Source organism: Nicotiana sylvestris, chromosome 9, assembly GCF_000393655.2.
Source record: "Nicotiana sylvestris chromosome 9, ASM39365v2, whole genome shotgun sequence".
In the NCBI taxonomy this organism is placed as follows: Eukaryota; Viridiplantae; Streptophyta; class Magnoliopsida; order Solanales; family Solanaceae; genus Nicotiana; species Nicotiana sylvestris.
In genome coordinates, this window is record NC_091065.1 from 20,543,060 (window position 1) to 20,555,069 (window position 12,010).

The 12,010-nt window shown below is 42.1% G+C and overlaps 1 protein-coding gene across 1 annotated transcript; it reads right to left on the bottom strand.

Moving 5' to 3' along the window:
• Positions 1-6,248: 6,248 nt before the first annotated feature.
• On the bottom strand, positions 6,249-11,280 carry LOC138877313 (uncharacterized). The gene is made up of 9 exons (XM_070156912.1): positions 10,889-11,280; positions 9,447-10,602; positions 9,092-9,332; positions 8,829-8,935; positions 8,660-8,694; positions 8,369-8,573; positions 7,686-7,870; positions 6,654-6,774; positions 6,249-6,494 (listed from the first exon to the last, which is right to left on the bottom strand). Exons 1-9 carry the CDS (start codon positions 11,278-11,280, stop codon positions 6,249-6,251), a joined length of 2,688 nt encoding a protein of 895 aa, XP_070013013.1.
• Between the last annotated feature and the right edge of the window lie 730 nt (positions 11,281-12,010).

Here is a 12,010-nt window from a genome sequence, read left to right on the forward strand (position 1 = left end):
TATGCACTTGTAGGAAGGTTCTAGAGAAATATAGAGGTTTCCTTAGGAAGACCCTAGAACCCTATAGAATTGTTAGGAAAGTCCTTAGAAGATTCTATCTATGTAGAATATTCTAGAGAAGGACTTATTTGTAAATACGGAAGGACTTGTAGAACAATTATTATTTACATACTAGCCCCTATGTGATTAGTATAAATATGGGGCATTCATTTGTAATTCATCAATCAAGCAAACAATTCAAGTTCTCTCTAATACTAAGCTTCCTTTAACAATTCTTTTGTGTTCTTTCTTCCATTCTCTTAGCGATCTTGAGTGTAGTAAGGCTGACTTGACATAGCAAGAATATGAGCAAGTTGTGCAAGATCGTGAGCGAGTTGTCAAGTGCCGCACGTGTACTTAGTTAACAACAAAGGATGTGACACTAAGGTTTATAAAAAGGGAAAAATCTAGGCGACTGACAAATAAAATATAGGACAAACAAATAAGGACATACACTTAGAATGCTCATATTTTACCTCTGCATGTATATAGGCAGTCAAACAGCACATCTAAAACACAACTTTTTCAAAAGATGTTCAGAAATGGGTAAAGTTAGGGGTGAGAGGTGAGAGCATACGAGGGCAGCGGGTTTGGAAGAAATGGGTAGGGTTAGGGTTTTTTGCTATATTAAAAGGGGTCGGTTGATTTAGGGCCGTTGATCTTCTGAGATCAACGGCCAGAATTAGATGTTAGGTGGGGCGGGTTGAAATTAACCGGGTATTTGGGTCTGGGTTTGGGTCGGACGAGTAAGGGGTAATTGGGCTGGGTAGATTTTGGGTTTGCTTTTATAAGGTATTGGGCTGGTAGATTTTAGGCTAAAAATTGAAATAAAAGAGGCTATTTGTTAAATACCCCAAATAATTGATTAAAAATAATTTGTAAAATAATTACTAATTATAAAAAATGAATTTCATACATAGAAATGTTTTAAAAATAGTTATTTAGTATTTAAAAATGCAAATGACTAATTTCTGATAAAATAATATAAAAATGTACGCATGGACTATAATTGCAAAGTTATTGCAATTATAGCCAAAAGCTGCCGATTTGGTTATTTATAAAATAATCTGAACTCAATAGGATCATAATAGTAATATTAAATTAAAACATGTTCTAAATTCATTTGTGATGCAATTTTACAATTATTTATATGAAGAAAATATTGAAATAAATTAATTAAAAGATGTAATAATTATGGAAAATAGCCATTGATGCTAATACATAGTTTTAAGTATGTATGCATTTTAAAAATATTATAGAGAAAAATTGGGTATCAACAGCTGCCCCTCTTTACCCAGAAAAGATGAAAGAGTTTCTGGGTAAAGAAATGATGACCAATTTTGACCAGATGAGATGTTTTGAAAGATAGAGGCCGGACTCTGGTCTTTGAACTACCTACATATCCCTAATTTTACAAGAATTAGACCGAGTGTAGTTCCGTATTCATTGGCGGAATATACCGATGAAATCATCTCAAGAACGGACACAAGGTTTCAGGATTGGTGAAAGAATAATTATGGTGAGGTTATGTTTGAGATAGTTGAAGGAACTGGAGAGAGGTCACTCCTCCTAGGATAGCGGTTGCTTACTTGTTACCTACAGATAAAGAGATGCTACGAACATGTATTTGTGCGAAAATTTAAACATGATGCAGATTCCCTTTAGACCATGAGAGTTGTCTTCGGACGGTTTAAGGATGACGTCCTCAGACCATGATGTCCTGGGCCATGAATTGTTTGGTGAGGGATTCGCAGGCCATGAAATGGTGTTCTCGGGCCATGAAGATGGTGCTTCCGAACCATGACGCCTTTGAATAATGATATGCAAATTTGAGAAATCCTCAGGCCATGGCATAGTGTCTTTTAGACTATGACGCCTTTGGATAGGTTGGTGATATTTCAGCCCATGAGATGCAATAATATGATGTTAACAAGACAAGGCTTAGTCTTGTGAAATGAAGGGCAGAGCTTAGCCCGATTGAAAAGCAAATAGACAGTACTAGAATAGAGCAATGTTTATGCAGGAAGGGACAATGCTTAGTCCTATGCAAATGTGGAGGCAGGGATTAGCCTCACACGACCATGGAGACAGGGATTAACCTCATGCAAGTATGAAGGCAGGGACTAGCCTCATGCAAGTATGGAGGCAGGGATTAGCCTCATGCAAGATATGGAGGCAAGGATTAGCCTCATGCAAGATAGGGAGGCAAGGATTAGCCTCATGCAGATAGGGAGGCAAGGATTAGCCTCATACAAATATGGAGGCAGGGATTAGCCTCATGTAGATGTGGAGGCAGGGATTAGCCTCATGCAAATATAGAGGCAAGGATTAGCCTCATGCAAATATGGAGGCAGGGATTAGCCTCATGCAAATATGGAGGCAGGGATTAGCTTCATGCAAATATGGAGGCAGGGATTAGCCTCATGCAAATATGTGGAGGCAAGGATTAGCCTCATGCAAAGAGCAGATAGCAAATAAGAGTAGAATATTTCTTAGCTGGGGATACGTTCAGTGTCTGGTAGCCTGTTTTATATGATTTTGCTTCGTGTACATTTGTTTGCGAATTGCTATCGCTATGTCGGATGTGCCTGCGCTCAAAGAAAAATTGTAAGTTTTGTGAGGGGAGGTTGGTTTGTGCTTTTATCCGCTGGCCTTGCTATGCTCCATTTTGGGGGTCTCGTTTGAGTTTCCCTGGGTAACACCTGACTATACGGAAAAAAATAGAGTTTTCAAAAATATGCAATCATTGATAAAAAATAGCGCTATTTAGAAAAGTATTGAAATATCAAGTAAATTTAGATGCACTAGTGACTGTAACACATTTCAGAGACACTGCAACTTCTTATGTTAGAATTTTGAGGGTCCTCCTCAAAATTCTGCCCTAGTTTATTAACCGATTTATGACCATCTGACATATGTTGGCTTTGGCTGGACTTGTTCCGGAATTTTGAGGGTCCTCCTCAAAATTCTGCCCCAGTTTCATATAAACTGGAGGACTTTTGGAGCCACTACCAGCTGCAGAGCGTCCATGGGAGAGCGTGACTATGGACTTTATCACTTGCCTACCAAGGTACCACGGTTATGGTACTATTATAGTGGTCGTGGATAGATTTTCCAAATATGCCACCTTCATGCCCGCCTCACCAGGTTGCACAACCAAGGAAGCCGCCAAGCTATTCTTTAAGAACGTGGTATCAGAACAAAGATTATGACTAAGGAATGTTAGAAAGAATACAAGAGATTGCTAGAATGAAGTTTTGTAGGGAACCATGGCCGGACTTACCAAGGGCTTGGTACTTGCAGAAGGGATAAATGCGAAGGTCACTAAGCGAAAATAGTATGGTAGTGCACGGACTGCATGCAAGGTGGCAGACTAGCGGAAGCTAAGGGAGCTCCGACAGAGGCCATAGTTCAGGAGTATACGCGAGTTCACTACCTTAATGCTGCAAATCTCATCATTGTCCGAGGAAGATTTCCTCTTCTACTTTATGGATGGGTTGCAAAATTGGGCAAAACATAAGTTAAGAAGACATAAAATAGCGAACGTGAACGGGGCCATCAGAGTATCCTAGTCACTTGTTGACTTCAAGATGGAGCCTGCCAAGTCCAAATAAGACAACACCAAGAGGGATGAAGGAGATCATGATGAGGACAACGGGAAATGCATAGCCGAGGTATACAAGGGTAATGGCAAGGGTCCATCACATAACAGATAGGGGTCCAAGAGAAATGGCAAGGGTATGAAAAATGGTAGGGAGTACGTGCCTAAGGGAGGGTGCTACTTCTGTGAAGGATCACATCGGGCAAGTGAATACTCAGAGCTGGGGAAGCTTGCAGCAATGATAGGGAACTTTGCTCAAGCACATAAGGATGACACAGGGGGAACCACCTGTATTGGAGGGATGCACTTGGAATCTAAGCCGAAAGCAGGGGATTCCAAAGTCCATCTTTGCACCATGAAAATGGAGCGTGGTGGCAGCAAGAAAAGTTGGACGGACATAGTTGAAGAGGATGGCGAGTTACAAAGTGATGGCATGCTATCGAACTCAGACGATGCACCAAGCAGAGTGTTCAAGTTTTCTAGTAAGGCTGGACCACGGAGGACAGCCAAATAGGGAGTGGAAGCATGAACTCGATGCTTGAGAAGCTGCTAGACTTGGTTGAGTGATGGGAAGATTCAGGCCAAGATCAAGGAGGGGCATCCGATGGGCGGAGGATGGAGGCGATCATTGCTAGCCATCCAAAGTACAAATGCGTAAGAAGAAAGGTAGCTACTAGCCAGTACCTTGTGAAATGGGAAGGAGAACCGCTTCATAGGGTATCATGGCTAATAGACAAAGATCTCTGGTGACGCCAAGGCGAGGTGCGCGTACGTACTTTGGATGGCGAGGGATTAGCCTCATGCAAATATGGAGGCAGGGATTAGCCTCATGCAAATATGGAGGCAGGGATTAGCCTCATGCAAATAGCAGATAGCAAATAAGAGTAGAATATTTCTTAGCTGGGGATACATTCAGTGTCTGGTAGCCTATTTTATATGATTTTGCTTCGTGTACATTTGTTTGCGAATTGCTATCGCTATGTCGGATGTGCCTGCGCTCAAAGAAAAATTGTAAGTTTTGTGAGGGGAGGTTGGTTCGTGCTTTTATCCGCTGGCCTTGCTATGCTCCATTTTGGGGGTTTCGTTTGAGTTTCCCTGGGTAACACCTGACTATACGGAAAAAATAGAGTTTTCGAAAATATGCAATCATTGATAAAAAATAGCGCTATTTAGAAAAGTATTGAAATATCAAGTAAATTTAGATGCACTAGTGACTGTAACACGTTTCAGAGACACTGCAACTTCTTATGTTAGAATTTTGAGGGTCCTCCTCAAAATTCTGCCCTAGTTTATTAACCGATTTATGACCATCTGACATATGTTGGCTTTGGCTGGACTTGTTCCGGAATTTTGAGGGTCCTCCTCAAAATTCTGCCCCAGTTTCTGATCTTGGGGGGAAATGAAAATTTATTATGATATGACCGAACCCATAAGGCTGCCTACGTATCCCCTCTTAAACGGGAATCAGGTCAAGCATAGTTCAATTATATCAGATGAGGAAATGTAAATAGTCTAAGTATAATATCTTTTAACTGTGTCTGAATTGATTGGTTTTGGCCATATTTTCCCGTCCATTTTTGCAAGTATGAGTGGTCCTCCAATCAGCACCCTGTGAACCATGTAGGGACCTTGCTAGTTGGGAGATAATTTTCCTTTGGCTTCATTTTGATATGGGAATATCTTCTTCAGCACGAGCTGTCCTAGCGCAAATTGTCTTGGTTTGACCCTTTTATTGAAAGCTCTAGACATTCTGTTCTGATAAAGTTGACCATGACACACTGCGTTCATCCTTTTTCCATCGATAAGGGCTAATTGTTCATAGCGGCTCCTTATCCATTCTGCATCGCTGAGTTCAGTTTCTTGTATGATTCTTAAAGAAGGAATCTCCACCTCGGCTGGGATGACAGCTTCGGTACCATAAACCAGCATGTAGGGAGTTGCCCCGGTCGATGTGCGAATTGTGATGCGGTATCCCAACAAGCGAAGGGTAGCTTCTCGTGCCATTGTTTGTGGTTTTCTACCATCTTCCTTAGTATCTTCTTGATGTTTTTGTTGGCCGCTTCTACAACTTTATTCATCTGATGTCTATAGGCTGTGGAATTCTTGTGCTTGATTTTGAAAGTTTTACACATGACTTTCATTAGATCACTGTTGAGATTGGCGGCATTATCAGTAACAATGGACTCGGCAACTCCGAATCGGCAAACAATACGATCTTTGACAAAATTTATGACGACTTTCTTGGTCACAACTTTGTAAGATGCAGCCTCTACCCATTTTGTGAAGTAATCAATGGCCAATAGAATAAACTTGTGCCCATTTGAAGAAGTGGGCTTGATAGGACCGATGACATCCATTCCCCAGGCAGCGAACGACCAAGGTGAGCTTGTTGCATTGCGCTCATTCGGCGACACTTTTATCATATCGGCATGTACTTGACATTGGTAGCATTTGTGGACATACTGGACGCAATCTGTCTCCATGGTCATCCAAAAGTAACCGTCCCTAAGTATTTTCTTCACCAAAACAAAACCATTCATATGCGGGCCGCAGGTCCCAATATGTATCTCCTCGAGTAGCTTAGAAGCCGCTTTTGCGTCGACACATCTTAGCAATCCCAAATTGGAGTTCTTCTGTACAAGTTTCCTCCACTGTGGAAAAAGTGATTGGACAATCTCCGAAGTGTGCGTTTCCGAGTGTGATTTGCATACTCCGAATATTCTCCTTCCGCCAAATACTCCTTGACGTCATGGAACCAAGGCTTTCCATCCGTCTCTTCCTTGACATGAGCACAGTAAGGCGGTTGATTATGGACTCTTACTGGGATGAGATCAATGAAATTCTTGTCCAGATGCTGTATCATAGATGACAAGGTGGACAATGCATCGACAAACTCATTCTGAATTCTGGGTACATGCCGAAACTCTATCTTTGTGAACCTCTTTATCAATTCTTGCACATGATGCAAATATGACAATATCTTGGAATTCTTGGTGGCCCATTCTTCTTGTACCTGTTGCATAAACAAATCTGAATCACCGATTATCAGCAGCTCCTGAATATTTATGTCGACTGCGATGTTGAGTCCTAGTATGTAGGCCTCATACTCTGCCATGTTGTTGGTGCAGGGAAATCTGAGTTTAGTAGATACCAGATAATGTTGACCTTTTTCTGATACCAAAACCACTCCAATGCCTACTCCTTTGAAATTTGTAGCTCCATCAAAAAACATCCTCCAACCATCGTATGCTTCGGTAATGTCCTCTCCTACGAATGACACTTCTTCATTAGGAAAATACATTTTCAAGGGTTCGTATTCTCCTCCCACCGATTTTTCAGCAAGATGGTCTGCCAATGCTTGTCCTTTGACCGCCTTTTGAGTTATGTAGACGATATCGAACTCACTTAACAGTAACTGTCATTTGGCTAACTTTCCAGTTGGCATGGGTTTCTAAAATATATACTTCAAAGGGTCCATCCTGTGGTATAGGCATAGAAGTAATGCCTCAACTTCTAGGCTGTCCATGACAAAGCACAGCAAGTGCGTTCCAACAGAGAGTACCGTGCTTCGTAAGGTGTAAACTTCTTACTCAAGTAGTACATGACCTGCTTCTTTCTCCCTGTCTCATCATGTTGTCCCAGAACATATCCTAAGGCTCAATCCAATATAGATAGATAGAGTAGAAAAGGCCGTCCTAGCTCTAGCGGGACCAAGACCGGTGGTGTGGACATGTATTTCTTGATTTTGTCAAAAGCTTTCTGACAATCTTTGGTCCAGCTTGTCTCGGTATCTTTCCTCAACATCTTGAAGATGGGTTCACATATGACTGTGGACTGTGCTATGAAGCGACTGATATAGTTGAGATGCTCTAGGAAGCTTATCACGTCCTTTTTTCTCCTAGGCGGCGGTAACTCCTGAATAGACTTGACTTTAGATGGATCTAGCTCGATCCCTAGACGGCTGACGATGAATCCCAATAATTTCCCTGCGGGAACCCCAATTGCACACTTTGTGGGGTTCAACTTTAAGTTTCACCTCCTTAACCTGTCAAAGAACTTTCTCAAGTTTGCTATGTGATCTGTGACCCTCTTGGATTTGATAATGACGTCGTCCACATACACCTCTATTTCTTTGTGTATAATATCATTGAATATGGTTGTCATGGCTTTCATGTAGGTAGCCCCATCATTCTTTAGACGAAATGGCATCATCTTGTAGCAGTATACCCCCTATTATGTAATAAAAGCTATTTTCTCTGCATCTTCTTCATCCATCTAGATCTGGTGATAACCCGCGAAGCAATCTACAAAGGATTAGAGTTCATGCTTGGTAGAATTGTCGATAAAGATGTGTATATTCGACAGTGGGAAGTTGTCCTTGGGACTTGCTCTATTTAAATCTCGATAATCGACACATACTCTGACTTTCCCATCTTTCTTCGGAATTAGCACAATGTTGGCTAACCAGGTTGGGTACTCAACTACCCTGAGAACTTTTGCTTTGATCTGCTTAGTAACCTCCTCCTTGATTTTCAGGCTCATATCTGGTTTGAATTTTCTGAGTTTCTGCTTCACTGGCGGACACATTGGATCGGTAGGTAACTTGTGATCCACTATAGACGTGCTCAAACTGGTCATGTCATCATATGACCATGTGAAAATGTCCTCATACTCCCTTAAGAAATGAATGTATTTTTCATTCTCTGTTGGAGATAGGTGAATGCTGACGCGAGTCTCCTTGACGGTCTCGACATCCCCCAAGTTTATTGCTTCGGTTTCGTCCAAGTTGGACTTGGGCTTATTCTCAAAGTTTTCAACCTCCCTGACAACTTCCTCGAGTATCTCGTCTTCTTCATCTGAATCACTGACCTCATATTTCGTTGCCTCATTACATGTCACAGTCACCGGTTCATCAAAAAAAGTAATAATAATGCTGTAGAAAGAAAAATGTAGGAGATAATAATAAATATTAAAGAGCAATGCATTTGATTAAAGCTTGAAAAATATCCAGACAAGTACGACTCGATGAATCGAGCATTTATTTCGAAACAAGTCTTTAAAACAAAATTACTAAAAATCTTAAATACCTAGAATAGCTATAGAAATAAAATCTGCCAAGCTACCCAGGGACTCAGTGGGCTCGGGATGGTGTGGCGGTCCAGTTCCTGAGAATAGCTCCCTTCTCCACAGTCTTAATAGTGAGGCCTTCTTCCTCTTCCTCCTCAATTATTGCATTGTAGTCCATGTCTTCGTCTTCCAAGAACAGATTCTTCAGCCCAGCTAATGCCTCTTCTTCTGCAATTCCCCATATTGTGTCAGCTTGGTGAAAAGCTTGATCCAGATATGGCACTGGTTGCTCGAGAGGGTAATATGGTCCGCGCCATGGAGGCGACTAATCATTATACTCTTGCCATGTGTATTGATATCCGAGCCCTAAGGTAGTGCCATGACCTTTCAGTTGTATCTGTTTAGTAATACCCTGGAGGTTCTTCCCAAGCCCTTTACTGGGTTCATACCCAGACCATGCCAGCATGCTTTCTATTTTGCTATTCCACCATTTGTCTTTCTCAACAGCATTGACACGTTCAATGTGATGATAGGTTTCTCCTCCTAGCCTTCTTCTGTTTTTGATAACCAGGATGGTTTGGCTTGTGTAAATAGGGTTATTACCATCCCCATGAATGGTCACCTCCTGATGGTTCCATTCAAACTTTACTGCCTATTGCAAGGTTGATGCTAGAAGCCCAGCAGCGTGTATCCATAGTCGTCCTAACAGTAGATTGTAGGATGCAGATATGTCCAGCACCTGAAATTCGACATCGAACCACGTAGGCCCCATTTGAAGACAAATATTAATTTCTCCGATGGTAGCTCTTTGAAACCCATCAAAAGCCTTCACGTTCATGGTCTCTTCTTGTATCTCGTATAGGCCTTTGCCCAACCTCTTCGGTGTTGTCAATGGGAAAATATTGAGACTGGATACTCTATCAATTAGGACCCTGGTAATGAAGTAGTCTTCGTATTGCACTGTGATGTGCAGTGCCCTGTTGTGATTCAAACCCTCAGGCGGCAACTCATCCTCGTGGAAAGTGATTTTATGACTTTCCAACACCTGTCCCACCATGTTAGCCATTTCTCCGCTTGTGATATTATTGGGCACATAAGCTTCGCTCAACACCTTCATCAAAGCGTTCTTGTGTGCTTCTGAATTTTGCAACAGTGACAAGATGGATATCTGAGATGGGGTTTTGTTTAAATGATTAATGCTGGAATACTCCGTTGCTTGTACTTTCCTCCAAATGTCATCTGGCCCTATTTCAATGATAGGTTGCTTAGCAGTGGCATCCTTACTTGGTCCTTCTAGGTATTTAGGTGTATAGATTCTTCCGGTCCTAGTCATTCCTTGTGTGGCTTTGGATTCCTCCATCTTTGCCTTTCCTTTTTGCCTAGCTTCGGCAATATAATCCCAAGGTATTGATTTTGAATTGAAAGGAGGTATGGTTGATACTATCACTGTAAATGGTGCGACCACTTCTTCTTCAAATGGAACAGGGGTGGCTGCGAGTGGAGCCACCTCTACCTCAAATGGAACTGATGCGGCTACCTCAACCTCGATTGGCGACTGAGTCTGTACTACAATAGGAGCAAGTGTGAATGAGGGTTTAAAGTCATCACCTTCCCTAATAAGCCCAATCGACCCCTTAGGAACCCACTCTTCGTTCGTCTCTATCACATGTATCCCACCACCTCTATGGTCAGGGAGAGGGTTATTGCGAACATTGGGTGTGGCTTCCTTTGACTGTATGAACTTGTTGTCAATTAGTGTCTGGATCTTATCTTTCAATGCTCGACACTCGTCAGTGGTGTGCCCCTTCATACCAGAATGGAACACACAAGTTTTGTTAGGATTGACCCATTCGATGGATTCTCTAATTCCACAGCGGGAACATGAGTAACGTAACCTGTGGTTTCAACCTTTGATACAACTGGTCAATGGGTTTAGCAATAGCGGTGTATTGTTTGCATGGCTTACGGTCAAAATTGGTCTTGGTCTTGGTCTTGGATAATTTTGGCGAGTAGGAGGTGACTGGAAATGAGATGGTTGGGAGTTATAGATATGATAGACAGTGGCTGGTTGGAAATATCTGGGATATGATGGTTGATATGTAGGTGGCGGTGCTTGGTATGTGTAGGGAGGTGTTTGATATGTGGGTGGAGGTGCTCGATAGGTAAATGGAGATTTCGGACCTTTGAGCCACCATTGCTGCCCCAACGTCTTTCTTCTTTGATATGCTGCCTGATTGCAATGCCTTATTTTTGGCCTGTAATGCCTCGAAATTCGTTACTATCCCGCTTTTGATGCCTTCCTCGATTCTTTCCCCAAGTTTGATGATATCGGAGAATTTATGGTTTTCAATAACCATCAACCTTTCATAATACTGCGGATCTTGTGCTCTGACGACGAACTTGTTCATTTGTTCCTCATCCAGAGATGGTTTGACATTGGCCGCTTCCGACCTCCAATGAGTAACATACTCGCGGAAAGTCTCGGTGGGTTTCTTCTTAAGATTCTGGATATAGAAAAAATCTGGTGTATTTTTTGTGTTGAACCTGACTCGGTCCATGAAATCTGATGCCATACTTACCCAATTGGACCATTTCTTGGGATCCTGGATGATGTACCAGGACAAAGCATCTCTAGTAAGACTCCTCATGAAGAGTTTCATCCGGATTTTTTCATCTTTTCCAACCCCAACAAGCTTGTCACAATAGGTCCTTAGATGAACCCTAGGATCACCTATACCGTCAAACATCTCGAACTGAGGAGGTTTGTACCCCTCTGGTAGTTCTACATCCGGTTGTATGCACATGTCTTCATAATTCAAACCCTTTATCCCTTTGCCGCCTTCGACACCCTAAACCCAACTTGTCAATTTCTTGAGTTCTTAGGCCATGTTCTTGATAAACAGGTCTTTCTCAGCTGATTCTGGTATATAGGAAGTTGGTTGAGTAGAGTGAGGTATGCTCTCCACATATATGGGGTTGTTTTGATGAGTGCCAGGGACTTGGGTGTAGTGATGGTCATTGGTTGAGTTTTGAAGATTGGGAATAGGTTGTGGTGTGTTCTGGGGAGTGTGGTAAGTGGCGGTTGGTGGGTACTGGACTGATTGATGATGGTGTTGTGGCGGAGTTGGTACCGGTAATGGATTGAGATTTTGAGGTGGGGTTGCATATTGATGCGGTGCAGGAGGGTTTTGTGGATGTTGGTTCGGTGTGTTTTGGGAGGTGCTGTGTTCTTTGTGTTTTATTGGTTAATGTTGGGAACATTCAAAGTGAGGGATAGGTTCGCCAAGTTGAGGACCTGCTCAA

What these genes read in the sequence shown, in the direction of transcription:
- LOC138877313 (XM_070156912.1), bottom strand. Translation starts at nt 11,280, where the DNA reads ATGGCATCAGATTTCATGGACCGAGTCAGGTTCAACACAAAAAATACA. An exon ending in TAAACAGATACAACTGAAAG is followed by an intron (nt 8,936 to 9,091) that starts GTCATGGCACTA and finishes GGGGAATTGCAG; the next exon opens with AAGAAGAGGCATTAGCTGGG. An exon ending in CAGATTTGTTTATGCAACAG is followed by an intron (nt 6,495 to 6,653) that starts GTACAAGAAGAA and finishes TCTATGATACAG; the next exon opens with CATCTGGACAAGAATTTCAT.